This window comes from Peromyscus californicus, unplaced genomic scaffold, assembly GCF_007827085.1.
Source record: "Peromyscus californicus insignis strain IS unplaced genomic scaffold, ASM782708v3 Scaffold_4__1_contigs__length_199733344, whole genome shotgun sequence".
NCBI classification, from domain to species: domain Eukaryota; kingdom Metazoa; phylum Chordata; class Mammalia; order Rodentia; family Cricetidae; genus Peromyscus; species Peromyscus californicus.
Genome location: NW_026294562.1, coordinates 38218414 through 38245702, shown reverse-complemented (window position 1 = coordinate 38245702; position 27289 = coordinate 38218414). Strand labels below are relative to the sequence as shown.

At 45.8% G+C, this 27289-nt stretch overlaps 1 protein-coding gene and 1 pseudogene across 1 annotated transcript in view; one reads left to right on the top strand and one right to left on the bottom strand.

Moving 5' to 3' along the window:
- Tjp2 (tight junction protein 2) overlaps positions 1-27289 on the bottom strand; it is a 100284-nt gene that overhangs the window by 38512 nt on the left and 34483 nt on the right. The window contains 1 exon segment of the mRNA XM_052763348.1: positions 1291-1344. Within this exon segment, the coding sequence (XP_052619308.1) occupies positions 1291-1344 (54 nt within the window).
- On the top strand, positions 18721-19462 carry LOC128125706 (E3 ubiquitin-protein ligase NRDP1-like; annotated as a pseudogene).

The following is a 27289-nucleotide window of genomic DNA, read 5'->3' as shown; positions in this document are numbered from 1 at the left end:
AATTATGCATCATGTAATGAATAGAAGCTGCATGTATTTCCTCATTTAATCAAGAAGGGTAACATCTGTGAAGTGACTTTAAAAAAAAATAAAATATATGTTCAACTTTCAACCCCAAGGGAGGAGTAAAGAGAAACTTTTTTGTGTGGTGGGGTAGTGGTGGGTGTACACTGTGGGGGCGCTGTGTGTGTGTATGTGTATGTGTTGTGTGCATTCATGTGCACATGGAAGCCAGAGGACAATCTTAGGTGTTATTCTTCAGGCACCACCCAATCTTGGTTTTTGGTTTTGTTTTGTTTTTTGTTTTTTGAGATAGGGTTTCTGTGTAGCTTTGTGCCTTTCCTGGAACTCACTCTGTAGCCCAGGCTGGTGAACTCACAGAGATCCACCTGCCTCTGCCTCCTGAGTGCTGGGATTAAAGGTGTGCACCATCACGGCCCGGCCCATCTTGGTTTTTGAGACTACGTCTCTCACAGGCCTGGAGCTTACTAAGTGGACTTGGCTGGTTGGCCAGCAAACTCCAGGGATCTGCCTGTCTCTCTGCCTTCTCAGGCCTGGAACTGTGAGCATGTACCACCAAGGCTCGGTGTTTAAAAGGTGCCAGGGATCCATCTCAGGCCCCCATGATTTTGAGATCCCATCTCAAAAAGTAAAATAAAAGACACCTTAGGAAAAATACTTAGGGTTTACTTTTGATCTCCATAAGCAGACAGACAGGCACACACACACATACACACTATATTTGGAACTGAGCCAGTTTCTAAGCCAGTCTTTTCAAATCTCCTTTGGACCTACAATTGTTGTAAGGTCGATAATTACAGAAGAGGTGGGGAGAGGGTACAGCTCAGGGGACTGAACCAAGGGCTCCTTGCATTCTGAACGTGTGAGACCATAGAAATTCAATTCCCAACTCAAACATCAGAAGGGAAAGTGGGATAGAGAGGGTAAGGAGGGTGGTTGGGTTGTGCATGTTGGGAAATGTTACTTCAACATTCTCAAACAAATACAGACTGCTTGCATCCCCTCTTCCCTTTTACAGTCTGTTCTGTCTGGAGAGAAGAGAACGGACTAAATATCCCCTAAATTGCTCTACAGTAAACAGAAGATAATCAAGAACACAAGCGTGCAACTTCTGCCAACCAGTTAATCAGTGCCAGCTAGTTCCAACGAGGCACTGCCCACCTCAGCGAGATTAAAAACAAAACTGTGCAGGCCAAAGGGAGCGAGATCCATGAACTGAAAAGCAGCAAGCCAAGAGGAGAGAGAAAGCACGGATCGTGCAGAACTCACCTTCTGCAGGGTCACGGTGTACTGCTCCCATATCACCTCCTCCATGCCTGGGCCCTGGGTGGCAACAAATAATGTCAACTTGAGTGCACACCAAATACCCCCATGCCAGAAATAAAACTGTAACTCCACATGCTCTGACGTGAATACAGCTCACACTTCCCATACACTAAAAAAAGCAGGCCTCTGCTCAAAATGCTATGCTGCTTATATCCATATAAAACCTTCTAGGAAATGGCCGTCTTGATGCTCAGGCATTAAATGAAAGACATAGTGAGAGGTCCTAGAAACGGAGCAAATGTCCAGTGCTGGAGCCTTTTGACAACCATTGTTAGGAAACTTCTTTAATAATGTCTTATTTGGGGGATGGCTCAGCAGGAGGACCCATAGAGTGGGAAAAGAGAACCAAGTCCTAACAGTGTCCTCTGACCTCCATACATGTACATAGTGAGCATGGACTCATGATCTCTCTCTTTCTCTCTCTCTCTCTCTCTCTCTCTCTCTCTCTCTCTCTCTCAAGAAAATGTAGTACAATTTTAATTTCATTTAAAAAACATTCTCTCACTTCTCTCTCGTGTCAAAAACGACCTTTCGGCAAGTTTTCCACATCTTAAAACCCTTGGCCTTGTAACCAATAGGATGTGTCACACTGAGTGAACTGTAGGATCTCTGGCTTCTTCTCAGTACCGCTTGGTGTAAAACAGACCACAGGAACTTCATCTGCTAACACAGGTCTAAGAGATATCCAGGGAGACCTTTAACACAGTGGTGTTACTTTAAGACTAATGAACCGTTCAATGCAGACCGCCTTTAAAAAAGGCTAGAGATGTCAAGAAAGCAAGCACTGAAACAGGAAGATACATGGAGAAAAGTACAAGATCTAAAAGAATGGGAGAGCAGAGTGGTACAGTAGAGGGAAAAAATACTTCCACAGAAGGACTCCAGAGACTCTTGCCCGGCTCATGAATATTGTGGAAATAGCTAGAAATTGCCACTCTGGAGAATACCTACCAATGGGCCTGCATTCAGGTTTAGAAATGAGTCCTATTATGGAAAGTGACTGTACATCTTCCCAAAGCATGCCAAAGTGGCGCTGGTAATGCCATCACATAGGAAATGCAAGGTTCCTCTCTCCAAGGGACATGTTTAAATGAAGGCTTCACAGAATTCCCAGATATGTAAGAAACCTGAGTTCATAGTTCACATGAACTCACACATATGTACACACACACACACACACACACACACACACACACACACACACACACACACACACACACAGTGAGAGTTATAAGATACAACCTGAGGGATCATTGGCTGTATTAGAAACATCCATAACAAACCAAAGGAGTATACAAACCATAGTTCATGTTTTAAGAAATTAGAACACCTCACTGAAAGTATAGTTATTGGGCCAGGCAGTGGTGACACACGCCTTTAATCCCAGCACTCGGGAGGCAGAGGCAGGTGGATCTCTGTGAGTTCAAGGCCAGCCTGGTCTACAGAATGAGTTCCAGGACAAGCTCCAAAATACAGTTATCAATGAACAATAGCCCATCAAAAGAACCAAACAAACAAATCTAAAATATGACTTTTAGAAGTAAAAAGAACCAACGTGACGTAATCAACGGGTTAGCATCTCACACTATACACAGCTGAAGAAGACAATTACAGAAAAAGCAGCCATGAAGACACAACTCAGAACACAGCACAAGGCCTGACGGGTAGGAGGGTAGGAGGGTAGGAGGTGTCACACAGAGTGAGAAGCTGCAGAAAGAAGGCTAATATGCACTGATAATAGAAAGACGAAGAGGTACTGAAAATTATTCAGATAATGTGGGGTTTTCTCCCTGTTCACAAACTCTTAAGACTGGGAGAGAGACGCTCAGAGCTAAAGACGATGATGCCAACTGATACACTAGACCAGATCACTCCCTCTGCAAGCAGAGTTAGGAAACCACAATTCTGTTTGCACAGAAGCAACATGAAGTAGCCAACTGTTGTGACTTAACTGATTACACAGACTGAGAGGCATTTGTGACTTTCCCTCCCCATGTGCTCAATTCTGGGACATTCCCACGGCAAATACCATCTGGCTCCAAGAGATCAGAATTCTCAAAGATTAAAAACGACAATTCATATTATATCTAGGATCAAAAGGATACAAGGGTGTGGGAGAAGCAGGCAAAGTCTTGGCTATTGGTGTGCGTGGGCCTGGGAGGGGTGGTGGGGGGTGGCGGGGCGCTGAAGTTAAGAAGGTGCATGCATCCATACAAAGCAATACACAAACATTCCGAAAGGATTAAGATGAAGAAATTATGGAACCCAGCCCCCCACCCCAACTGTCTGTTTCCCATGAACAACCACTGTTTTTATTTTTGTTTTTGTTTGGAGTTTCTTTAGGAGGGGCTCTTCTTTTCTTTTGCCATGCTGAGATCAAACCCAGAGTCTTGCATGTATGAGGTACATGTTCTATCACTGAGTTACACCCCCAGCCCAGTTTTTCTATTTTAATAAACGACTGCTGGCCAGTCATGATGGCATATGCCTTTAGTCACAGCACTCGTGAGGCAGAGGCAGGCAGATCTCTGTGAGTTCCAGACCAGCCAGATCTACAGAGTGAGACTCCGTCACAAAAAGAAAAGAAGGAAGGGAGGAAGGAATTAAGGTAATATCTCTATAAATATATTAATTGATAAATATCTTTAAATGTTTAAGTAAAAAAATCCATGCATGTAGAGCACACCTGAAATTCCAGCACCTGGGAGACAGAGGCAGGTGGAGTTCAAGACCAGCCTACTGTAGATAGTGAGCCCCAGGCTGGGTAGGGCTGCACAGTGAGACTCTGTCTCAATGATGATGATGGTGATGATGATGATGATAATAATGATGATGGTGAAAGATTTTCAAGTGAGTTTTTGATGTCTGACTCATCTTTGTCCCACAGCTTCCTAGAACACAATGTCATGCATACAGAATAGGTGGTAGCTTTTTTCTTTCCAATAAGCCAAGAGATAGATGCACTATCTATTCTCCATTCTATGACTATGACTAAGACAACAATTTCTATTACTTGTAAATGGTTTTAAAGGCATTTTCTATTAAATTCAACAGTTCTCTGGCTGTCCCGGTGGTTTGAATGAGAACGATTCCCATAGGCTCTGATATTTGGAGACTTGGTCCCCAGTTGGTCTAGAATGTCACTGGAGGCAGGCATCATTTCAAATTAGTGCCATTTCTGGTTATTCTCTGCTTTGTGAGAGTCAAGATGTGAGCTCTCAGCCAGCTCCTCCAGCGGCCATGCCTGCCGCTTGGCTGACATGAAGGACTCTCACCCCTCTGGAATCATAAGCCTAAATAAACTCTTTCTTCTACAAACTACCCTCCTCATGGTGTTTTATCACAGCAACAGAAAAGTAACAAATACAGTTGCTGTTTGCAGGTTCTAGGGAATATGATCAGCAAAAGCCCTCTCACTGAGCCACACTCCCACCTCGACCTCCACACCTGAGGTGGGTAGGCAATCTGGCACCTGAGATGTCTGTGGTCCAGCTTTCTAGACATGCTTTACTGTCCTTCCTCTCCGGAAGTTTACTACGTCTAAGACCACCTTTCAGCAGCTGCTGGTATATTTCCCTATTTTAATACAATCTCATCGTAAGTGTTCTCGAGAGAAACGAAAGTAGAAACTCCCTCTCCACAGACACAGATGTCTTTGCCACCTTCGGTTTTAGCTGTGGCCTGAGTAAAACTAACCCACTGCCACCTGCAAATGGCCTCCAGAACAGAATGGACAAACACAAGGCACACAACGGAAAGGGGCAGGCCCCAAACACACCGCACAACACAGACACTTCCAACACAATTCAAGGGGGGAGCACTCCAGGAGGATCTGAAGAGTGTGACATCTTTTTCACACGCAGTTTGAAAAACAAACCATGCTTCCCTACAATGTGAACATACGTAACACTACTGAACTTAGAAATGGTTAAAATGATGAATGTTAGGAGTTTAACGTAACATTAAACATGTGTTTAAAACTTACTTAGAACTTCCTACATGCATACAATGCATGCATTTTGATCAAATCCTCCTCTTTTTTGCCCTCTATACCCCACCCGACTTTCCCCTTCTAACTTCATGCGCTTTGTTTTTAAACTTAACCCACTGAGCCCATTTAGTGACCAGTGTGTGCATGGATACAGGGCTAGTGCACGCACAGCCTCTCAGGGGCCACATCTCTGAAGAAAACCAACTCTCCCTCCCCCAAGAAGCCACGAGGGCTACTGAAATAGCTTACTCTGGTGACCTGAGTTCACTCCCTGGACGCACATAATGGCTGAAGGAGAAAACAGACGCCACAAGTCATCCTCTGGCCTTCATGCCCACACACATACACAGACAAATAGCAACTTATTTAAAAATGCTAACAACCCTCGTGGTTTGTTCAGTGATAAACATGCGTGTGTAGGTATGTCATATACAGCAAAAGTGCAAAGGAAAAGCTAAGGACTGAAGCATCTAAACTGAAGATGGAGCATCCTGGGAGGGAGGCAGAGATGGGATACGGGGGAGCTGAGGTTTGCCCCGTGGTGGGGATGGGAGAATGCGATGAACTCATGGTACTGTTATGCATCATGCTTTCAATGTTCAAGCAGTTTGGAGGTACCAATCATCTCACAAGTTCAAGGGGTCATCAAAGGGCGCTTGACTTCCGGCTGAGGACCTAACATCCAAGGCAGTGTCTAGTTCCAGAAGTTTTAATACGATTTCAATTTTGCAAGGGGAAAAGGAGAGAGCATAACAGCTCCTGCTGGGGGAAGGCAGATGGGGACAGTGTCATCAGTATGAGGGGTACAAGGACAAAAAAGCAGGACAAGTGCAATGGGTACAGCCGGAGACTGGCATCGTGTGGGAGAACTCAGGATGCTCCAGACCCCTCAGTGCCTTTCTTTCCCTTTTTAAAGATTAAAAAGCAACTTTATTAGGAACAGGAAGGTGGCAGAGAATCTTGAACAGGGAAAGTCACAGAAGGACCTGCAACTCCAATCTCCTCAGAGATCGGGACTCCACCTATGGGCCCAGGGCACCTTTTCAACCTCGGGGATGAGATTGCAGCCACCTGAAGCGGATTCCGCATGCTTTCTATGATTTTCTCTGATCACTTTACTTTCCCTAAAAGGCACACTAATGGTAACATCCACCATATGAGAACAAGTCATTCCTAGAAGTCATTCCATGGACAGTTAGGAGCTATGTGGCCTATTGCAAATAGGAAGCTCTGTGTATAGGTTATTTAAAGAATGACACCAAAAGCAAATAGTTCTTCACGCTGTTATTTTTAGGCCTTTTATAGAGCTCATTTTCTTGGGAAAACCTTGATCAAACAGATAACTATCCTTTAGGGCTGGGAAGGTACTTCCGGGGGTAGAAGTACTTGCCATTAACATGAGGACCTGAGTTCAGTCCCCAGTGCCTAGGCAAAAACACCCAGTCATCCCAGCCCTGGGGAGGGGAAGACAGGAGGGGACCTGTTGGCTAGCCAGTCTAGCAGACTTGGCAAGTACCAGGCTCTATGGCACCCTGTCTCAAAACCAGCTCCTGAAGAATGACACCCCAAACTGACCCCTGGACTCCACATATAAGCCCCTTTTACACACATGTGCACTCCGCCTCCCAACACACACAAAAGGAAACATTTAAAACCAGCCACAGGCAGATAACTAAGTTGTGACTGCCTGTAGTGACCTGAACAGCCAACTTTTAAGCTCCGCGTCTATATATCCCTGGGTCTTCCCAGGGAGAGAGACCACTAAAAACAAAAATTCACCCCAAGCTGCTTTAAGGATACACTTAATCACAGTCCAAGCCACACAGCAAATATCTATGTTACAGTGCCCTGTGTACTAAAACTAACGTCAGAAATCTCTCCTGTAATGTGGAAGTCCCATCATTGGAATATCGGCTTCTACAGGATAAGAAGGTCAAATGTTTGATCCCAAACACAACATTCTCTAATCTGTACCCAAGAAGCCATGCTCGCCAAAATTGCCAACACCTAGGAATCGACAGTCTGACTCACAAACCCAGTGAGCGGCTATCAATTTCACCTAGGTCTGCTCAAAATAAGACAACTATTTAAAATTCTACCATTGACTGCAAGCCACATTCTGCATGCAATCTCACAATTTGTCCCTGAAAGCTGCCAAGACACAAATAAATCCGAGGATAAAGGAGTCACTGTGCCACTGTGTGAAGGGCTTGTCCCCCTCCCCTCCCGGCAGAGAAAGCATGGGAAAGGGAGGCGAAAGCTGAAGAACTCACATGGCCTTTCCATCTCTCCAACTTTTTAAATGCCTGGATCCACACCCTCTGGAATAGCTGAGCGGCCTTCATGGCTCCGCAGAGTCAGGGCTGGCCACTGCCTACCTCCCAGGCTGCTCACCCATTTCCAGCACTCCACGTGGTTACGTAAGGCGGATACAATAGTGGCCCACATTCCCAGCAAATCCTGTTGTCATCTCACAGTGACACAGCCATAGAGCAGGGACGCCAAGCGCTTTGAAAAGCACTACTTGGGAGGCACAAAGAGAGTCTGGACTCACAGCGCTTCAACAGCTTTTCTTCCCCCCCTCTCTCCCACACAAGGAGGACGGCACCGGGGTACGTACTCCTTCCGGTGGCCACGGAAAATTATTTGGTATTTAGTTGTAACTTAGTAAGTCCTGCTAGCCTTCCTTATCCACAGATCCTATGAGTGTGATCCAAAAATAGTTTTAGGAGCTAGAAAGAAAGATGGTTCAGTGGTTCAGAGCCCTGAGTCTGATCTCCAGAACTCACATACCGTGGCTCACAACTGCCTATAAACTCCAGTTCAGGGAATCCAGGGCCTCCGTAAGCTCCTGCACACATATGACATACATGTGTACACTCACAGACAGCCATACACATGAATAAAAATATAAATAACCTTTAAACACTTAAGACACACCAAACAATACCAAACAACAACAAAACCCCTGCCTCCTGGCTCTGGGACAGTGAGAATGGGTGGTTCAACATTTCAAGGGTAGTTTGTACTCTATGGTGAGATACTGTCTCAGCACAAAAAAGCAAGACAAGACAAAACAAACTTGTCTGTAAGAAACATGTACAGCCTTTTTGAGTAATTATTCCCTAAATAATGTAACTACTTAAGTAGCATTTCTATTACACTGGGTGTTATAAGGAACCTAGAGATAGCTGGAAGTACATGAAGATCTACCCAAGTTCCATGAACATTACACCACTTTATGGAAAGGGACTTGGGATTCTGCATGTTTTAGTGTGTAAGGGACTCCTGCAATCGGGGAACCAGGAATGACCATAAACAAGAGCAGGGCTATGGAAAGGAACAGAGAAGTAACTTGTTCACATACACACTCCATACAGGAAATTAACAGCTAAATTGACCTGCCAGTGGTGACCAATCAAAAGGCACCCATTGAAACAGCGTACATTCTTGACAATAAGGGGAGCTGGTACAGGTCGGCACCACCTCAGGGACAGAGAACTGGCTCAGCAAAGTTCTTTTTTTTTTCCTCTCTCTCTCTCTTCCAAACTTATCATAGACTTAGATAAAGTAGCGACAGAGAGCTCTGTCCTTGCTTCTTTGTGTAGTTTAGGATTCTGAACACAAGGCTGCCTGGCCTTGCAACCCAAGGCAGGTTTTCAGAAGTGTGCTGTCACCAGAGTGTCTTGTCAACAGACTGAGCTGTTTGCAAAAGAAGAATGTGCTACCTGGCTTGTTGGACACTGGGACATAGATCTAAATTTGGACCCCATCATGGGTACAGTACAGGAGACAATTTGAATGCCAAACAGTTAGTTTGAGGTTTTGGGTTCTCTTTCCTTTTTTTTTCCCCTAAACTTTTTTTTTTTTTTTTTTTTTGGTTTTTCGAGACAGGGTTTCTCTGTGTAGCTTTGCGCCTTTCCTGGATCTCGCTCTGTAGACTAGGCTGGCCTCGAACTCACAAAGATCCGCCTGCCTCTGCCTCCCGAGTGCTGGGATTAAAGGCGTGCGCCACCACCGCCCAGCCTCCCCCTAAACTTTTTAAAAAGACTTATTTATATTATTTTTATGCATAGTAAAGTGTTTTGTCTACGAGCATATCTGTGCACCAAATGTAAGCCTGTGCGTGCCCATGGAGGCTAGAAGAGGGTATAAGATCCCCTGGAACTGGAGTTACAGACCTTTGCCAGCCACTGTGTGGGTGCTGGGAACTGAAGGCAGGTCCTAGGGAAGAGCAGCCAGCGCTCTTATAACTGAGCCATCTCTCCAGGGTGCAAGAGGTCAGCTTTAAAGCCCTAAACCCGAGTACAGTTGCTGAGCGTTGCGTATGCTATGCCTTTCCCCACGTCCATCTCAGAGGGCCAGCAGCAGTCACAAATGAAGCAAGTCCTCCACGGCAGTGCAGAACTGCAGAGACCAGCCTTGGAAACGTCAGACCAACCACAGCCTGTTCCCACCGGCACTTCTACTGGTAACATCAGAAGGACATCTGCAGGAAGGCTGCCTCCATGCAAAGATGGCGAGTGTCAGATGCACCTTCCACAGCCTAACGTCCACCTTTGCAGTCAAGAATCATCACTCCACGGCAGCCATACACTGCAAGATAAACAACTCTTGAGTCGTTCCCCTGAGGCAGTCCCAGTCAGTGCGGTGGTGGGTAGTGTAAGCAAACTATTCTAACCCAGCCTAAGTGCAATAACAGAGGAAAACACAAAGCTCATTCATTCGACATACACTCTCCCAGTACGGGCCAGATGGCAGACCCTGCTGAAACACTGAGGGATATGCACCAAATGTTCTTCCCTCAGAGCGAAGGAAGGCTTTAACACAGGAAGCAGTGCCGCTCTCTCTTGCTCTCTCCTGGCATCTGTATTTTATTTTGATGCAGGATTTGAATCTGTATCCCAGGCTGGCCTTGAACTATGTTCCTGCTTCTGCCTCCTTCCCAACGAGCTGCGGTGATATGCATGGCCACGAAGTACCATGAATGCTATGGATAGGAAAGAATTAATCATAAGGAAGTCTGAAGAGCTGTCCAGGGAAAGGGACCAGCAGGTAGGTCCAAAGACTGAGCAGGAATCGGCTCAGTGACTGGCTGAAGCAGACAGACTGACGGCGGAAGAGCAGGTACATAAAGTGAACTGAGAGTGTTAACAGGAGGGAGCTGGAGTGGAGGGAGGCATGGACCAACCACAGGAGGCACCTCCCCCCACCAGCTTACAGGAGCTCCTGGCTGAAGGAGGACAAACTAGTCCAGTAGAAAGGCATTCTACGTGGAGGGAACAGCACGTTCTGGTCCAAGAGCATGAACTCGTAAGGTGTGTTCAGGATGCCGGGGAGTACACAGTTGAATAACACGTTCTCTACACGCGCATGTTGAAATTAGTCTACTGCTTGGGAGCCTCGAAAATACACATCTGCCCAAAGGAATGGGCCACAAGGCCACAAAGACTGGGAGGGAGGGACGATGCCAGCATTGAGCAGAGCACCACACCTGAAGGCTCTTACAGGGACTCTGAATGAATGCCATGCTCCCTGGTTAGCTGTACCTGTCCCTCTCTCATAGTTAGAAAACCTGAGGCCAAAGACTTTCCATGGCTCACCTTTTAAAATTTTATTTATTTGTTTATTTATTTGGTTTTTCAAGACAGGGTTTCTTAGTGTAGTCTTGGCTATCCTAGAACTAGCTCTGTAGACCAGGCTAGGCTGGCCTCGAACTCAGAACTCACCTCTGTCACAGCTGTATCTGAATCTGACTACAGGATGTGATGAGAACGTTCCACACACTGAGTCTTCCGTGCGTGTTAGTTAAGGTGACTACAAAGGAGATGAAGGGAGAGGGGAAGGAGAAGACGCTGGTGAGAAGGAAGAAGAGAGCGGAGGAGGGCAGATCAGGGATGGTGACCTCCCGATCCCAGTCCTTGGGAGGGAGGCCAAAATCAGAACCAACAATTCAAGGACAGCCGGGGCCACTTACTCAGATCCTGCCTCATAATAAAAGAAAAGGGGAAGAGGAGGAGCAAAAATTGAGTCATCAAGGTCCTTAACAGGTCTGACACTGGCGTGGAAACCCCATGACACCATCCATTCAGTGGGGGCCATAGCTTTGGGCATGAAGCATCCCTATGACATTTTCATGCTCATCATTAGGAAATCAACTGCAATCCTCAGGAGGAGGGTTTATAGCAGCCTGCGGCCACAGCCCACCTCCCTCTGGCTGGGACGCTTGTGATTCCCTTCCTACAACCCATGGAAACCAGTCTTAATCACGAAGTATTGTTTCGTTTTGTTTTTTTAAAGATTTATTTATTTATTTGTGTATACAGTGTTCTGCCTGCATGTACGCCTGCAGGCCAGAAGGGGGCACCAGATCTCATTACAGATGGTTGTGAGCCACCATGTGATTACTGGGAATTGAACTCAGGACCTTTGGAAGAACAGCCAGCCCAATCACGAAGTATTGTTCAAACTCTGCTCACATGCAGGGCACAACACCCCACAAACTCCCAGGACTCAGGAGGTTGAGGCAGCAGGACGTCAGAGTTCTAGGTCAGCTTTGGGCTATAAAATGAGACTTTCTCAAAAAATAAAACCTCTGCTGACAAGATACAATTTTGAAACCCTTGTCCAATAAATGAACATGCACTGTCCTCCTACAAACAAGGTAAAAACCGACTCCAACTATCTTTCATCCTGTGATGAACTGGGGGGGGGGGGGGGGGGACGACACAAAGCAGTTCCGTTTAATAAGAAAAACACGGGCACAGTCTGGAGCTCCCTTCTCCTGTGTCTCTTAGTCATTAGGTCACAGGGAACACGGCTTCCACCGTCAGGGGTCTTCCCACTGGTTCTCAGGGCGTGCTTCTCCCGGCCTGGGCAGAGGGAGCTGCTGCAGCAGCTGAACCCAGGCACCTTCTCTTTCCTTCCTTCTTCTTCTCATCATGCTCTGGAAGCTACTACAACTCTGACTCCTTCATGTGCTCAATTTGCATATCAATTCTCTGGGCCACAATCTTGCCCTTAACTTGGTTTGTTTACAGCAATGTCAACAGCATACCGGGTGACCGTGTAGACTCTTCCAATTTTGCCATGGTGACCTTTGTGGGGTGTTCCTTTCCGAAGAGTCCACAGTAACACCCTTCCTGCAGAACCGCATGTGTGGCCAAAGGACCAACGCCATGTTTTCTTAAAGGAGCAGAGAATATATAAAGGGACACATGGAAGTCGGCAGCTGGCCACGTGAGGCACAGTCTTCAAAGCCAGCCTGAACAAGCCAGCAAGACCTATTTCTTATAATAATGTTAGAGAAAGATTCCTGACAGGTCTCTAGCATAAATAATGGGCATTTCTGATCAACTGCTGAGGCACACCACTTAGGAAGTTTTCGGTTTTTTATTTTTGGGTTTTTTTGTTTTTGTTTTTGTTTTTTCCGAGACAGGTTTCCTTATGCAGCCCTGGCTGTCCTGAACTCACTCTGCAGACCAGGCTGACCTTGATCTCAGAGATCTGTCTGTCTCTGCCTCCCAAGTGCTGGGATTAAAGCGTGGGCCACCACCACCTGGCTCAAGTTTTGTTTCTTAACCCAACCTATATTTACCTCAGGGACAAGATGACAAGGAGGTGTGAGGACACACTGGGGGCACAATCACTAAGTTTTAACAGAACCACACTTTTTAAAAATGGTTAGGGGCTCAGCAGTTAAGAGTACTTCTGTTTCTTCAAAGGAGACAATTCAGTTCCCAGAATCCTCATGGAGGATTCACAACCTCCTGCAACTTCAGCTACAGGAGACCCAATGCCCTCTTCTGGTCACCGAGCGCATGTGCACAGACACATACATTAAAAATAAATAAAATTACATATATTGAGGAAAAAACGCTATTAACTTGGATTCCAAAACCAGATTTCTAGAGCCAGCCATGATGGTTCAGGCTTGTAACCCCAGTACTTGGCAGGCTAAGGCAAGAAGATCAGACATCTAAGACTAGGCTGGGATGTGTGTTAAGTCTGAGGTCAGCTGGGTCCCGTGAGACTGTCCCCAAAAAGTTAAACAACATCAAAAGAAAACAAACAACCCGCGCCCCCAGATTTCCAGCTAAGACTTCTCAGAACTCCTGTAAACTTAGTGCCTGCTCACCACGGGGCTGTGCACTCTGCAGGCATCACACATACCTGGCTCCACAACAGCTCCCCGTTCGTCTTTAAGCTGTAATCTATAACACACACACAGTGGGGCGGTTGCCTCCGCTTTCAGATGGGGCTCAAGATCCTGACCCTTGCAGAACTGTGAGGACTGGATAAGATAATGCTCGTACAAAGTTTGCTCAATGCCACTGCAAATGAAGTGGCCTCCATAATGACCCTGTCACAACACCCGCCGCACAGCTGTACAGCAGCTACAACCAGGCCAGAATGGTCTGCCTGATTCTTCTCATAAGAGCACTGATTAGCCTGGAACCCAAAAGAACTGAAACACACATACACACACACCACATACACAGACACACACACAGACACACACACACACACACACACACACACCACATACACACGTGTACAGAAATGATGTTCCTAAAAGCATTACATGCATTATATCTAGGAACAAACTAGCGGAAATTCCCCAAGTGTGCACAGCTAATGGCTGGACACACAAGTACTCCTACTCTTATCACACACTACTACGTAAGAAGGAACGACGTAACTACATGCTACAACACAGATGGACTTTCAATCGTAAGTAAAACCTCGCGCACAAGGAAGAACGGCATGATTCTATTTGCATAAGAAGCCATGAATGTCATAGAAGCCATTGGCTGCACAATTTCTCCAAAAAAATGGGTTTTATGAAACAACACATCACAAGGTATGGTTGTACACACCTATAATTCTAGCACTTGGGAAGTAGAGGCAAGAGATCAGGAGTTCAAGGCCAACCTCTGTTATACAGCCCATTTGAGACCAGTCTTAACTACATGAGACTCTGTCTCAAAGCAAAACAACTATGTCTCCTAGATTGTACAGTCTGAAAGCAGGGCCTCAAACCCATGGCCTGCCATGTGCCGTGAGCTGGTCATTCACCCTTCCTTTGCCTGTTTTTGCATCACACAACCCGCCTCTCTAAGGCTGCTGGGAGATGCTCATCAGACAGTGCATGAACTGGATTCAGGGTATCAAATGGGCTGCGCAGAAAGGAGACTGCAGTCAGGAGCCTGAGCGCAGTCAGTAAAGTGCTGGCCATGGAAGCCCGAGGACCTGAGTTCCATCCTCAGAACCCAGATAAAAAAAAAAAAAAAAGCCAGCTGTGGTGGCGTGGTCTGTAATCCCAGGGGGAGACAGGAAGGGGCTCCCTGGCTAGTCAGCCAATCTAGACTACTCAGTGAGCTCCAGGTGAGACCCCGTTTCAAGAAACAGGAGAGAGAGCGCCCCATGAACCATACCCACAGTTATCTTCTGGCGTCCATACACACACTCCTCCACAAACACACACACACACACACACGCACACACACACACACAAAGTAAAGGAACTTGGAGGCAGTCATGTAAATAAAAGGTGGAAGAACTGAATCCAGGTCAGTGGGGCCACACAGCCTGTCTCTTTTCCACTGAAGAAGCTACCTACCGCCTCTACCAAATACCCACCATGGCCATTCCCTGGCCTTCAGACCCAGGAGTCTTCATGATTGTTCATGGTGAGGCCCTATTATAGGGGACTGGAGACAGTTTGAACAAATATGCCACTTTAATAACACACACACATACCAACAGATAATTACTTTTAAGACCTCGATGTTCACAGCTCTCCTACACTAAGCTGCAAGGCATAATTTAAACAGACCACCCTTATTTGTAATTACAAAGAAGCCATTAATAAACCCAAAAGGGAGATGCTAATTTAGCAACAAAGACACAGCCCTGTCTAACCTGTGATTTTCAATCTGACTCAGCCCATTTATCATTAAAACACAGCTTCACTTTAAAAACAGCAAACACACATACAGACCATCAACCCCATAATAGATACTGAGATAAAGAAAATTACAAACGGCTTTGTCAAAAGGCAGGTTCAAACACCACCCGTGAGAACTGCTTGCAGGGCTGGCCGGGCATGACACACACAAGGTAAACTGATCCTCCCAGACTTGCGGCACCATCCGAGGACAGCTCACACAGAAAAGAGACACCTTGTGCTTCTGCCCTTTATCAGTGAGCCTGGCTAAGGCTGCAAAGCTGGTGCCTGCAATAGACATACCTTTCCTGCTGGAGAAGACACCCAGGAACCTTGAGAAACCATCCTGAGGCCGCAATGGCAGTAGCTGGAAACTGCCACAGAAGTGCAGGATCCCCAAGGTGCCCTGGGCCGATGGAGGTCCACTACAGCCGCAGTTCAGCATGTTAACACTGGAGAGAGAACTCAGTGCTTAACAGCCTTTGCACCCAAGAATTTCCTGCCTTGTCAACATTCCATAGTTGTATTGTCCATCAAGGAGACCGCTAACCTCATGGGACCACTGTGACCAGGGAACTGAATGTCTAATCTTGCTTCATTTTAGTTAGTTAAAACTTTAGATAGCTATACTTACTACAAAGTGTTAACCATACCCCTAATAGTGACTTAAGTGGTTTCTCATACTCTACTATTAAAATATATACTCCAGGGGCCAGAAAGATGGCTGGGCATTACTGCCCTTCCAGAAGACTCCGTTTCAGTTGCCAGCAGCTCACAACTATCTATAACTCCAGTTCCAGGGTATCCAACACCCTCTTCGGACCTCCAGAGGCACCAGGCAGACACAAAGTACACACACATACATGCAAGTCAAATACTCATACATAGAAAGACAATCTGTGCAAAAATGTAACACATACTAGAGCGAACAGCTTCTCACTCACACCTCCACGTTCTGTGACATGTGAATTAAAGAGCACAGACATTTCTAACCTCTCGTGAAAAGTTGTTCTGCATTCAAAAGAGGCTCTAAGGGCCGTGATGTTGATTCATCAACACAGCTGCTTGCCAAGCATGCCAACACACGGGGTTCGATCCCCAACTCTGCCAAAAAAATCAGCCAATCAAAAAGCAGCATTCACCAATTATTAGCTAGGCTTGGTGGCACACATATCTGTCATTTCAGCTCTAGGGTGCAGAGGGAGGGACGTAATTAAAAGTTTTGAGGCCAACCTGATGTACATAGCAAGATCCAGGCCAGCCAGGGCTACATAAATGAGACCCTATCTCAAAATTCAATCAATCAATCAAGGAGAAAGTCAGACTCCAGAAATGCATGGTCATCTTGAACCAAATGGGATGTTTCTTGTGCTTTTTGCACAAGGGGGGGGATAAAGACTATTTTTGAAAACAGTTTAACATTTTAAAATTGCTTTTACTTATATTAAGGTGCTTGGGTTTTTTTCCCCCCACCTTCAAGGGAAAAATGTTTTGAGTTTTATTTGTAGACATGTTGACAAAATTTAGCAAATGACACTTTGGAAGTTATAATGAGGTCAGGAGATATAGGTCACTGGCAGAGCATTTTTCTAGCATGTATAAGGCCCTGGGTTCAAGTACCAAATGAAAAAAAATTACTAATTAACTTTATTTTAAACCATTACCCTATGATACTTTTTAAAGCTTGTGGTTTCAACCATGTATGTATTTGTGATATACTTAAAATGTCTTAATTTAGCTGAGCATGACAGCACCTATCTGTAATCCTAGCATTAGAGCTGAGGCAGAAGGCTAGTCTGAGCTGCCAGGAAAATTTAAGGCTAGCCTGAGCTACCAGGAATATCTGAGGTTAGCCCAGGATTCCTAGCAAATTTGTCTTAAAAAACAAAAAACGAAAAACAAAACAGGGGGAGAGGGGGGAGAATATGATCAAAATACATTGTGTAAAATTCTCAAGGAATAAGATCACTACTTAAAAAAAGAAAAAGCCAGAACTTGGTTCATAAGTGAGTTATTCTTGTGGGGGGCACTGCACAAGAATGAGTGTCTACTGCACCTATTAGGAAATCCAAACAACGAAGAGCGGCAGGTTAAGGGCTGGGCGAGGGGAGGAGGCTGCAGAGAGTGGGGAAGGACAGTGATGCTTCCTTCCTCCGTAGAGAGCCCCTCACAGTCAAAGCCACTGAAGATACTGGGTTTGCACGTCAGCCGGTCTTGTTGATGACCATGGCTTCAGAAAACAGATGACAAAGCTTTCACGACAAAATTGAAACAAAAACTCCCGGGGCTTGAACTAGCCTGTTCCTAGACTCTATGTCCCCACATCTTGTATGAGGCTGTCCCAACGGCTCAGTGGTTTCGAGCGCTTGTTATCGCAAGGTGGCTCCAGTTCCAGGGGATCTAATGTCCTCTTTTTTGACTTCCCGCACCAGGCACACACGTGGTACGCATATAAAGTTCAGGCAAAACAATCATACACATGGTTTAATAAAATAAGTCTAGCATCTTGTACAGTGTTGTCACATGAGCCGAATCACGCAGGCAGTCTTTGCATAAGAGATTTTGCAGACAGGTGCCAACATTTTTTTCAATTCTGAGTTACATTTTATTATTGAGCACATACAGGGCTGGCAACAAAAATCAGAAAGAGCACATGACCTTAGAGCCTAAGAATAAACCTCTTTTTTTGGTGGAATTCGTATTTATCAGAAACCTGGCAAAAGCCATTGCCTGGTAACTGATGTAAAAATCCACTAGGGGGCAGAGTGATGCAGTACCAAATACAAAGTTCCAAACTAATTTACAAGAAATTAGAAATGGGCTTTTAACGAGTACACTAAAAGATCTCACAAGATGCAACGTCAGATTCACAAACAGTAAGGGAAAAAGGAAAATGACATTACACTGGACAGTTGTCCATGCACAGCAACACATAATGTATACCAATAGAGCAAGGGTTAGTCCAAGGGTTAGTCCAAGACAGCCAGAAGTGCTCACAATCTTCAACCCCATCCTTCTCTTCCTCTACAGGGCAAGACTGAGACCCAACTCCCACCCTACCCTGCAGCTGCCTGGTCTCAGCTCCAGCCAGGACCCTTGACCAGGAGAACCCAGGCTTCATCCAGGAAGGGTGCTCCTAATTGGGGACATATACCCATTCCTCAGCCATAAAACTCATCACTACCAAGAATGACTCAGTCAGGGAATAGCCAACAAGATGGGATCCTCATAGCATCTCCCGAGTGGCACTGAGTGGAGGCGTCAGGGCGTTGGAACCTTGTAAAAGGGAACCTGGCCCCATCACTTAGGAGGACCTGGGTCTCAGAGATGAGACATGAGGTATGACGTAACCCGTTTCCAGCGGAGGGTGTTGATGAAAACCTCATCCGTCCTATTTGCAATGGAGTCTTGGAGGAGTCAGGACAGCCTTGAGATGCCCCAAGATGAGCTATGAAACCACAACTGCATTAAGCACCTGCGCTCCCTGGTGCAGCAGCAGACATGCATTGCGGAGCTGAAGAGCATGCGCTGCATCAGCTGGCAGAGCAGACGTGAGACATCCAGCGGCTGAATGTGCAATCTGCACTGTCCACCTCAACCTTCCAAAACTGGAGGAAACGAGTGAGGAACACAAGACTGACCCGCTGGGGAGGGTGATCCCCTGACACTGTGCTGCGGGCTGTAATCAAGCACTTCCTCGTGGAGAGTGGCTGGCCGGCCGGCCGGCCTCTATTGTCAATGCTAGGATGGAAAAGGCCCACAAACGCAGCTGGCCCCCAGGGTCTGGCCACGCTAGAGATGAGATGGATGAACCACAGTTATTGTGAAAAAAAAAATGTGAGCAAGAAGAGCATCCCTGGTAAGCAAACTATGGCGCTGATGGCCTGTGAGAACCAGCATGTGGTGCAGAAACAGGGGCTTGTCATGATATTCAGACACGGTATGGAGGAGATGCGAGAGTGTAACTGGCTACCAGAAGTGCTAGCATCTGCAAAACCCCTCACTCCAGCAGCTGAGCCCTGAGTTCTCCCTTTATCCTGACGCCTTGTAACCGAGTCACATCCGTCCTGCTTTTCTGGCAGGAAAGACCTTGGGACAGCTGACCCTCCTCATCCTTAGGATACATATTCCAAGACTCCAGGTGGATGCCTGTAACCCCAGACAGCATAAAACCTAAATAGAATGTTTCTTCCCGTCCATCCACAGTGACTGCCCATGATAAAATATCATTTCTAAATTAAGGAACAGTAAGAGATTACAACTACTAATAATCAAATGGAACTATTTTAAAAATATACGATAACAATCAAAACAGTACACTGAAATAAAGATTATTCGAAACTTATTTCTTTCCTGAATTTTCCATTAAATACTTTCAGACACCGGACTTCAGGTAACCGAAACCACAGAAAGCCAAACACACAGAGTGTGTGCTACTCCAGGTACAAGCATGACCATTTCAAATTTAACCATTTAGGGAAAGAGAAGTGGTTCAATGGGGAAAGCACATGCCACAGAAATTTAGGACCTATGTTTGGATCCCCAGAACTCACCTAAAGCCAGATGTGGTAGCATGTGTTTACAATCCCAGAGCTCCTAGGTGGGAGGCAGAGACATGAGAATTCCCAGAAGCTCATGAGCCAGCTAACCTGGCGTGCGCAATGGCCTGGTGTGTGCAGCATTGAATAAGAGAGACCCCATATCAAAAGCAAGGTGGAGGGTGAAGACTGATGGCCACGGCTGCCCTCTGACCTCCGGGAACACACTGTGGCACACACACCAGCACACACATGCAAGCATACACATTTTTAAAAATTAAAATACACAGAATTTAACCATTCAAAAACATGAGAATGTTTCTTACTAAGTGGACAAGAAAAGAAAACAGATGAGTGCATGCCTTTGATCCCACCACTCAGGAGGCAGAGGCAAGTGAATCTCTGAGTTCGAGGCCAGCTTGGTCTACAAAGTGAGTTCCAGGTAAGAAAGGAGAAAGCCTGTCTTGAAAAACAAACAAAACCAGATTCATTCTTAAGTCAGGGCTGCAGAGAGAAATCCTATCTCGATAGATAGATAGATAGATAGATAGATAGATAGATAGATAGATAGATAGATAGATAGATAGACAGACAGATAGACAGATAGATAAAAATAATTTGGCCAGGTAGTGGCAGTGCATACCTTGGATCTCTGAGATCAAGGCCAGCCTGGTCTACAAAGCGAGTTCCAGGACAGTCAGTCAGAGCTGTTACACAGAGAAACCCTCTCTCAAAAAACCAAAATTTAAAAAGGAAAAAGGAAAAGGGAAAGAAAACAGAAGACAGACAAGTGTCAGGCCAGGGTTCGGCAGTTCCTGGCAGACATCTATGCATGATTCAGTAAGGAGGCAGTTGATGGACCTACCGGTTTTCACTCACCATGACAGTGCCCACCTACAAGAGGACCACACAGGCCCTCTCCCTATCTCCAAATCTCCAGCTGTCTTCTTTCTCACTCCCACCCTCAACAAGCTAGTCTGTCCTTAGGGTGCAGCCCTTAAGTGATAATCCTGTTTTCAATGGTTTTATTTGTTTATGTATTTGTTTAATTATCTAGAGATAAAGTCTCAGTGGGAAGATAATCCACTATTAGGTGGATATTAGGTGATATTAGGTGAACTCACTTTGTTTGGGTAGCAATGAGTTTTGGGTTATTTTGCCCATAAACTAAAATCTAAACTGTTTACAGCTTCTAAACACATACTGCAAGGGAAAGGCTGGCTGGGATCAAAATCTTACTTTAGATAATCCTCCAAGTAGATCATTAACTCCAGTCAGGAGCAGTAACTACACAGGGGTTGGGCAAGACACACTGTGCTGTGGAAGAATGAAAAACAAAAAATGGTCCTTTTAAAAAAAAAACAAAAAACTTTTTAAACTAGTGAGTGAGTGTGTGTGTGTGTGTGTGTGTGTGTGTGTGTGTGTGTGTGTGTGTGTGTGAGTGAACGGGTAAGGTCAGAAGACAACTCTCTAGGGTCCATTCTCTCCTTCACCTTTACATGGGCCCTGGAGACTGGTCAGTCATTTGGGCTTACAAAGCAAGCCCTTTACCCTCTGACCATCTCACCAAATCTTTGCTTCTTGATCCTAAGCCGGAGCGTGGTTGCTAGTCCCTCAGACAAAGACACTAAAGAAGTGATGTTCACAATCCAAAGCCAACAGCCTAAAGAGAGAACAGAAACTCTAGCCATTGCCTCTGGTCTCAATTAAGTCCAAGAATTCAGTCACAATTTTATATCCACTACCAGTCACACAGAGCTTAGAACTGAGAAGTTACATTTTAAATAGTGTGACAACCTTGGACTACCCATAAAAACACAATCAACCCATCAGTTCTGGAAGGGGACTGTATGGTGAGACAACCAGGAAGAAATAAAGACACCCTCCACTGAGCACTAAGGAAAGGCTTCCTACTTTTTCTAGCCCTGGGATTGGCTGGCCCAGTTTTCAATGGCCTCCTTCCTAGACCCTAGACCAGCAACCGGTACTCTGTATCCATCACCAAAATGGTCTGGCTCCAAAATTCACTAATCCTTACTCCCAATCAAAACTCCCACTATAGCCAGACACAGAGGCACACATCTTTAATTTCAGCACTCAGGGGGCAGAGGCAGGTGGATCTCTATGAGTTCAAGGCCAGCCTGGTCTACAGAGTGAGTTCCAGGTCAGCCAGGGCTACATAGTAAGACTCTGTCTCAAAGAAACAAACAAAAACCTCCCACTAGACCAACACATATGCTTTCAGCTAGATGAGAAAAAAAAACGGACTACTCTGCTATAAAGTATTAGTGTCTGGTGCACCTAAACCTCCTGGAAGTCTCTGATGCTTTAAGAGCTACACTCCGACCCCAGCAAAAACTTACAGAATTGTGACCCTCAACAGGCAAGTGTCCTCATGTAAGTTATTTTCTTATTTCTCAACCCACATTTTGTAGCCACAAGCTATCTTGACATCAACAACAGTTTTCAAATGGGATTGAAAGATAACAGTTATTCCTACCAGAAGCCGTGAAGCCATGAAAAAGCACACTGGGCTAACACTATTTCGCTAACAAAGGTGTGGTTTTTAACTAGGTGCCCATGTACTTTACCTCCTCTCAGGCTGTGCCCTATTCATTGGAGTCTCTGGGGCCTCAGAATAATGGACACATAAAGTCTCTGAAAGAAAACAGCTCTTAGAAATATTGATGTGGGGCTGGAGAGATGGCTCAGAGGTTAAGAGCACTGGCTGCTCTTCCAGAGGTCCTGAGTTCAATTCCCAGCAACCACATGGTGGCTCACTACCATCTATGAGATCTGGTGCCCTCTTCAGGCATGCAGGCAACATGCAGGCAGAACATCGTAGACATAAATAAATAAATCTTAAAAAAAAAAAATGAAAGAAAAGAAATATTGATGTGGCCGCTCGGTGGTGGTGCATGCCTTTCAACCCAGCACTTGGGAGGCAGAGGCAGGTGCATCTCTAAGTTCGAGGCCAGCCTGGTCTACAGATCAAGGTCCAGGATGACCAGGGCTATACAGAGAAACCCTGCTTCAGTGGGGGAGAGATTATTGATGTATCATTTTTTTTATATATGATTTCCTGGTGGCAAAAATCACTCCTATATATGTTCAGGTATAACGCTCTCACTCCTAGAAATCAACAGAGAATATGTGACCTTTTGACACTGAGACAAAGCACCATCATTTACAAAATGTGTATCTGAATACTGTATAACTGAGTTACCAAAAAATAACACTAGTAAATCAGAACAGAGCTCATAATGTGGGATGGGGACATGCTCAGTTGGTAGGTTACTTGCTGAGCATGTGCAAAGCCCTAGGTTCTACTCCCAGTACTGTTTAAAGCTGGTGTGTGGCCTGCACCTGTCATCCCAGCACACAGAAGTTCTAGGTCATCCTCAGCCACAAAGTGAGAGGCCCTCCTGAGACACCGAGATGGGGGGAGGGTTTCCTGTAACGTATTAAATATGTCTACAATTTATGAGGAGCTGCATCCGTGGGTATCCTGGGCTGAAGGCTGAATGTTCCGAGCAGAGCTTCTCCCCATACCTCCTTCCAGCCTGAGAAGGGTGAGAAGCAGAAGCTAGTGGAACGGAGATGACCTGCCGGTTTCAAATGGACCCGGCTCAGATTCCTTCCTTCTGTAACACGCGTCAACCAAGTGTTCGCTGTTTCTGGGCCTCAGCTTCCGAGCCTATAAAATACACACTTAACCCCTCCTTGCCAAGTGGCTGGGAGAATTCAGTGAGGTCTAAACCAAGGACCCACCATGACTAAGCCCCGAGAGCTCCTGCCCCAGCTTCACCAGCAAAAACATGCAACCAAATGTAGTGTGATGGCACCAAGCAAGGACAGCGCCTCACCCTGTCCCGCAGGTATCTGATGAGACATCTCAGGCAGAGTTCTGTCCAAGCTTGGAAACTGAGCTGAAATGCACCTGTCCCCAAAGAACACCGCAGCGTCTGTGAAAACCGGGACACGGACTTGGGTCTGTCTGCAAGCTTCACTCTTGAGCATTTTAGATTTGGCACCCCAGAGATGCAAGTTCAGACAATCACTGAGCCTCCTGCAAGGCGCTTCTTAGGAACTGGGGAGAGCAGGGTCGTGGGGTGGGAGTGGGGGTGGACCTGTATCCAAGCACCACCACCTTGTATGCCATTTTTATTTGCCAATTTAAAAGAGGGAAAGGAAGAGAAGTTGGGGAAGGAGAGCAGGGAGGGTGCAGTGAGGAAGGGTGAGAGGCTCCAGTCCTTAGGATTAGGATCTAGGTTCTCCTTTCACATTCCTTCATTTCTTGAGCAGTAACTATGCTACATCTGCCCTAGGAATGAATGCAAAGGTGCAGATCTTCCCTCCTCCCCAAACGATCCCTCCTGGTGGAAAAGCAAGCCTCTGGTATTATTAGGAAGATCTAGTGTGGGTTCAGACCCTCACTTACAACACGCAGCTCTGGCCGGGCGGTGGTGGCGCACGCCTTTAATCCCAGCACTCGGGAGGCAGAGCCAGGCGGATCTCTGTGAGTTCGAGGCCAGCCTGGACTACCAAGTGAGTTCCAGGAAAGGCGCAAAGCCTTTTACACAGAGAAACCCTGTCGCGAAAAACAAAAAACAAAAAACAAAAAAAAACAAAAAACAAACAAACACGCAGCTCCGGAACTGCAAAAGTGGGCTGGAGAGACGGCTCATTAGTTAAAAGCACTGGCTACTCTAACAGAGGAGAACCAGCTCTTACAGGTTCCCAACACCCACATGGCAGCTTACAACTGCCTGCATCTTCAGTTCCAGGGGATTCAACACCCTCTTCTGACTTCCACAGACTCCTGGACACATGTGAGATACACACATACACACACTCAAGCACACACATATACACCCTAAAATATATTTTTTAAAAAACTTCTCTGATCTCCTGACACATACACACATTTCAGAGAACACTTAACGTTTATACTTTTAAGGACATTTTTGTAATTACCATTTCAAAGAGCTAGTTATAATCAACTTCTCCCCAATCAAAGGGCTTCTGTTGTTTACACTGTGAATGCAGTAGCCAGGTGGGAACAATCGAGACCAAGGGACAGACAGGGACAACAGCTTCTCACTCTATAACATGTCAATCCATAAATCACTGTCCTAAGCATAAAGCCAACAACAGTGTAAGCCTGGGAACTGTCGGCAAGGACGTGCTACTGCTGTTTTCTTAGGACAGTTCATCGCTGGGACATGATCCAATTGGACCAGCGGCGACATTTATTCTTCAAGTCACACTCGGGATGATGCAGGTGGCAGTGCACTGGTGACTTGGGAGCTGGGACAGCCAGTCCTCCTAAGCAATGCACCATCTCTCCAGCCCCACTGCTCCAGTCCCAGCGCTGAGCGGTTTTTAGTGAGGGTCCGAACCCACAATGAATGATGGTCTTTTGTTCCTTCCTACTCAGAGGCCAGAGAGTCTTCCCGGTGCTTCGCAGATGACAGTGTCCTCTATGCCACAAGTGTGGCGCGCAAGCATGGCCTCCGTATGTTTTGTGAACAAGTGAATCATAAACACGACACTTAGGAACTTGGCAGTAGCCAAGCTAAATTTATTTTTAACCCAGTGCTGTTTGCCCACATTTTTTTCAGCAGAAAAGCCCAGTGAGAAATTTATCTTTGAATAGCAGATGCCTAGTTCCCGACAATGAGCAAGTTGCAGGAACTAAGGACGACAGAGTCTCAGCTGCCTCTCTTAAGTTCCTGACTTTTGTCTACTGAATACCAGTCAACCCGGAGCTTGATTTAAAACAAACAAATAAATGCATGAATGAATGATAAATAAATATTACTGTCCTACACAAAAATATATGAAGCAACAGGACAAGTCCCTCTTCAAGTTATAACACTAAGCCTAAATATTTAAAGCTATCTAGGTCAACACACAGAGAGAAAGAGAAACAGAGAGCGCACACAAGCAAGCTAGAGACGTAGCACAGCAGTAGAACATTTCCCTAGCACGTATGAGGCCTTGAGTCTCATGCCCAGCAAAAAAATAAAATACAAATATATATTTAAGCTCCAGCATGGGGAGGGGGTGCCGAAGGGAGTGAATTAGGTCACTACCCAGAAGTTTCCCTCCAGCTCCATTTTCTGCACTCCACACACTAAGACCCTTTGTTCATTGTTTCGGGCACTGTAAACTGTTTGGACATCCATTGTGAGCTCTGGCTGACTCAAAGTCTGAAGAAGAAGAAAAAAAGAAAGAGAGAGAGAGATAAAATGGGATTCTGTCAATATAGTTCTGGCACTTTCAAATCCACACAAGCTCTGCAAATAGCCAGCTCGCGCTGCTAAGGCCGGGGCTGGAGCCGTAACTTTGCTCCTGGCTTATCGCTGAACTCAGATGTCTGTTCGCCACATATCACTTCCAGTTTCTCTGAAGGAGTAGTACTGTGGACAGAAGCCTCAAATGGTACTTGGTGGATCACGTGACCACTGTTTCCCCGCCAACCTTAAATGTGTAATAGACAGTAAGGGTAAAGTAGGCGAGAGTGGGAGAGAAGGTAATCTGAATGAAGGAGAAAAATTCACCAATATTCTAACCTTAGGAGGAAAAAATAAATGAGTTGAGTTCTCTCCAGCAGTGAAAGGGGACATTGTCAAAGGGACGAAGACTTTTAAAGCAATCCAGTACAGTTACATTTTTATAAGCAAGCTCAAATGGCTGAGGTTACTCTGCCCCCTTTTTTGACAGACTATTCTATCAGCTTGAGATCTGAAGCACAAACTGGGATAAATATGTAATCTCTTTGCCTTTCACCTGACAAAATTCAAAAGAAGTGTTAAGATGGGCAGAGCCCATTATCATAAATCAGATTTATATACTACCTTGTACTTTATACTATCAAATTAGAAGGACTTCAAAGACAATGTACTCACTGGGATGCTTAAGTTACTCATCCAAGAGGTAAGTTAATAGAATTAAGCCATCTTCTATTTCTTCTTTAACTTGTTAACTTGAAAAGCATTATGTCTTTGGTCTCACTTGATAGCTTGAAATTGCTAGGTAGCCCAGGCTAACCTCAAGCTCTCAATTTTCCTGCCTTACTTCCCAAGTACTGAGCTCGCAGGCTTGATACCACAGCTATCTGGTTTTCTTTTCTTTTCTAGTTCTGGGGATGAGGGCCCCAGGGCCTCGCCCATGCCAGACAAGTGCTCCACCACTGAGTTACACCCTCAAGCCTTAAAGTTAAAACTTCTCAAGCTTCCTCCTACAGAAGTTAAGTGGTGGCACATGTCTGGAGTCCCAAGGACAAAATTTGAGACCAGCCTAGGCAAGCAACATAGTGTGTTAGGAGGGCAGGAGACAGAGCTAGGCTCACAGAATGCAGGCCCTCCCGAAGGCAGGACATCTTATGAAGGAGGCAGCCGCTACAGGTCACCCGGACTGGATCAGGTGACTATGACGTCAAAGGACGGGCTTCGAAGC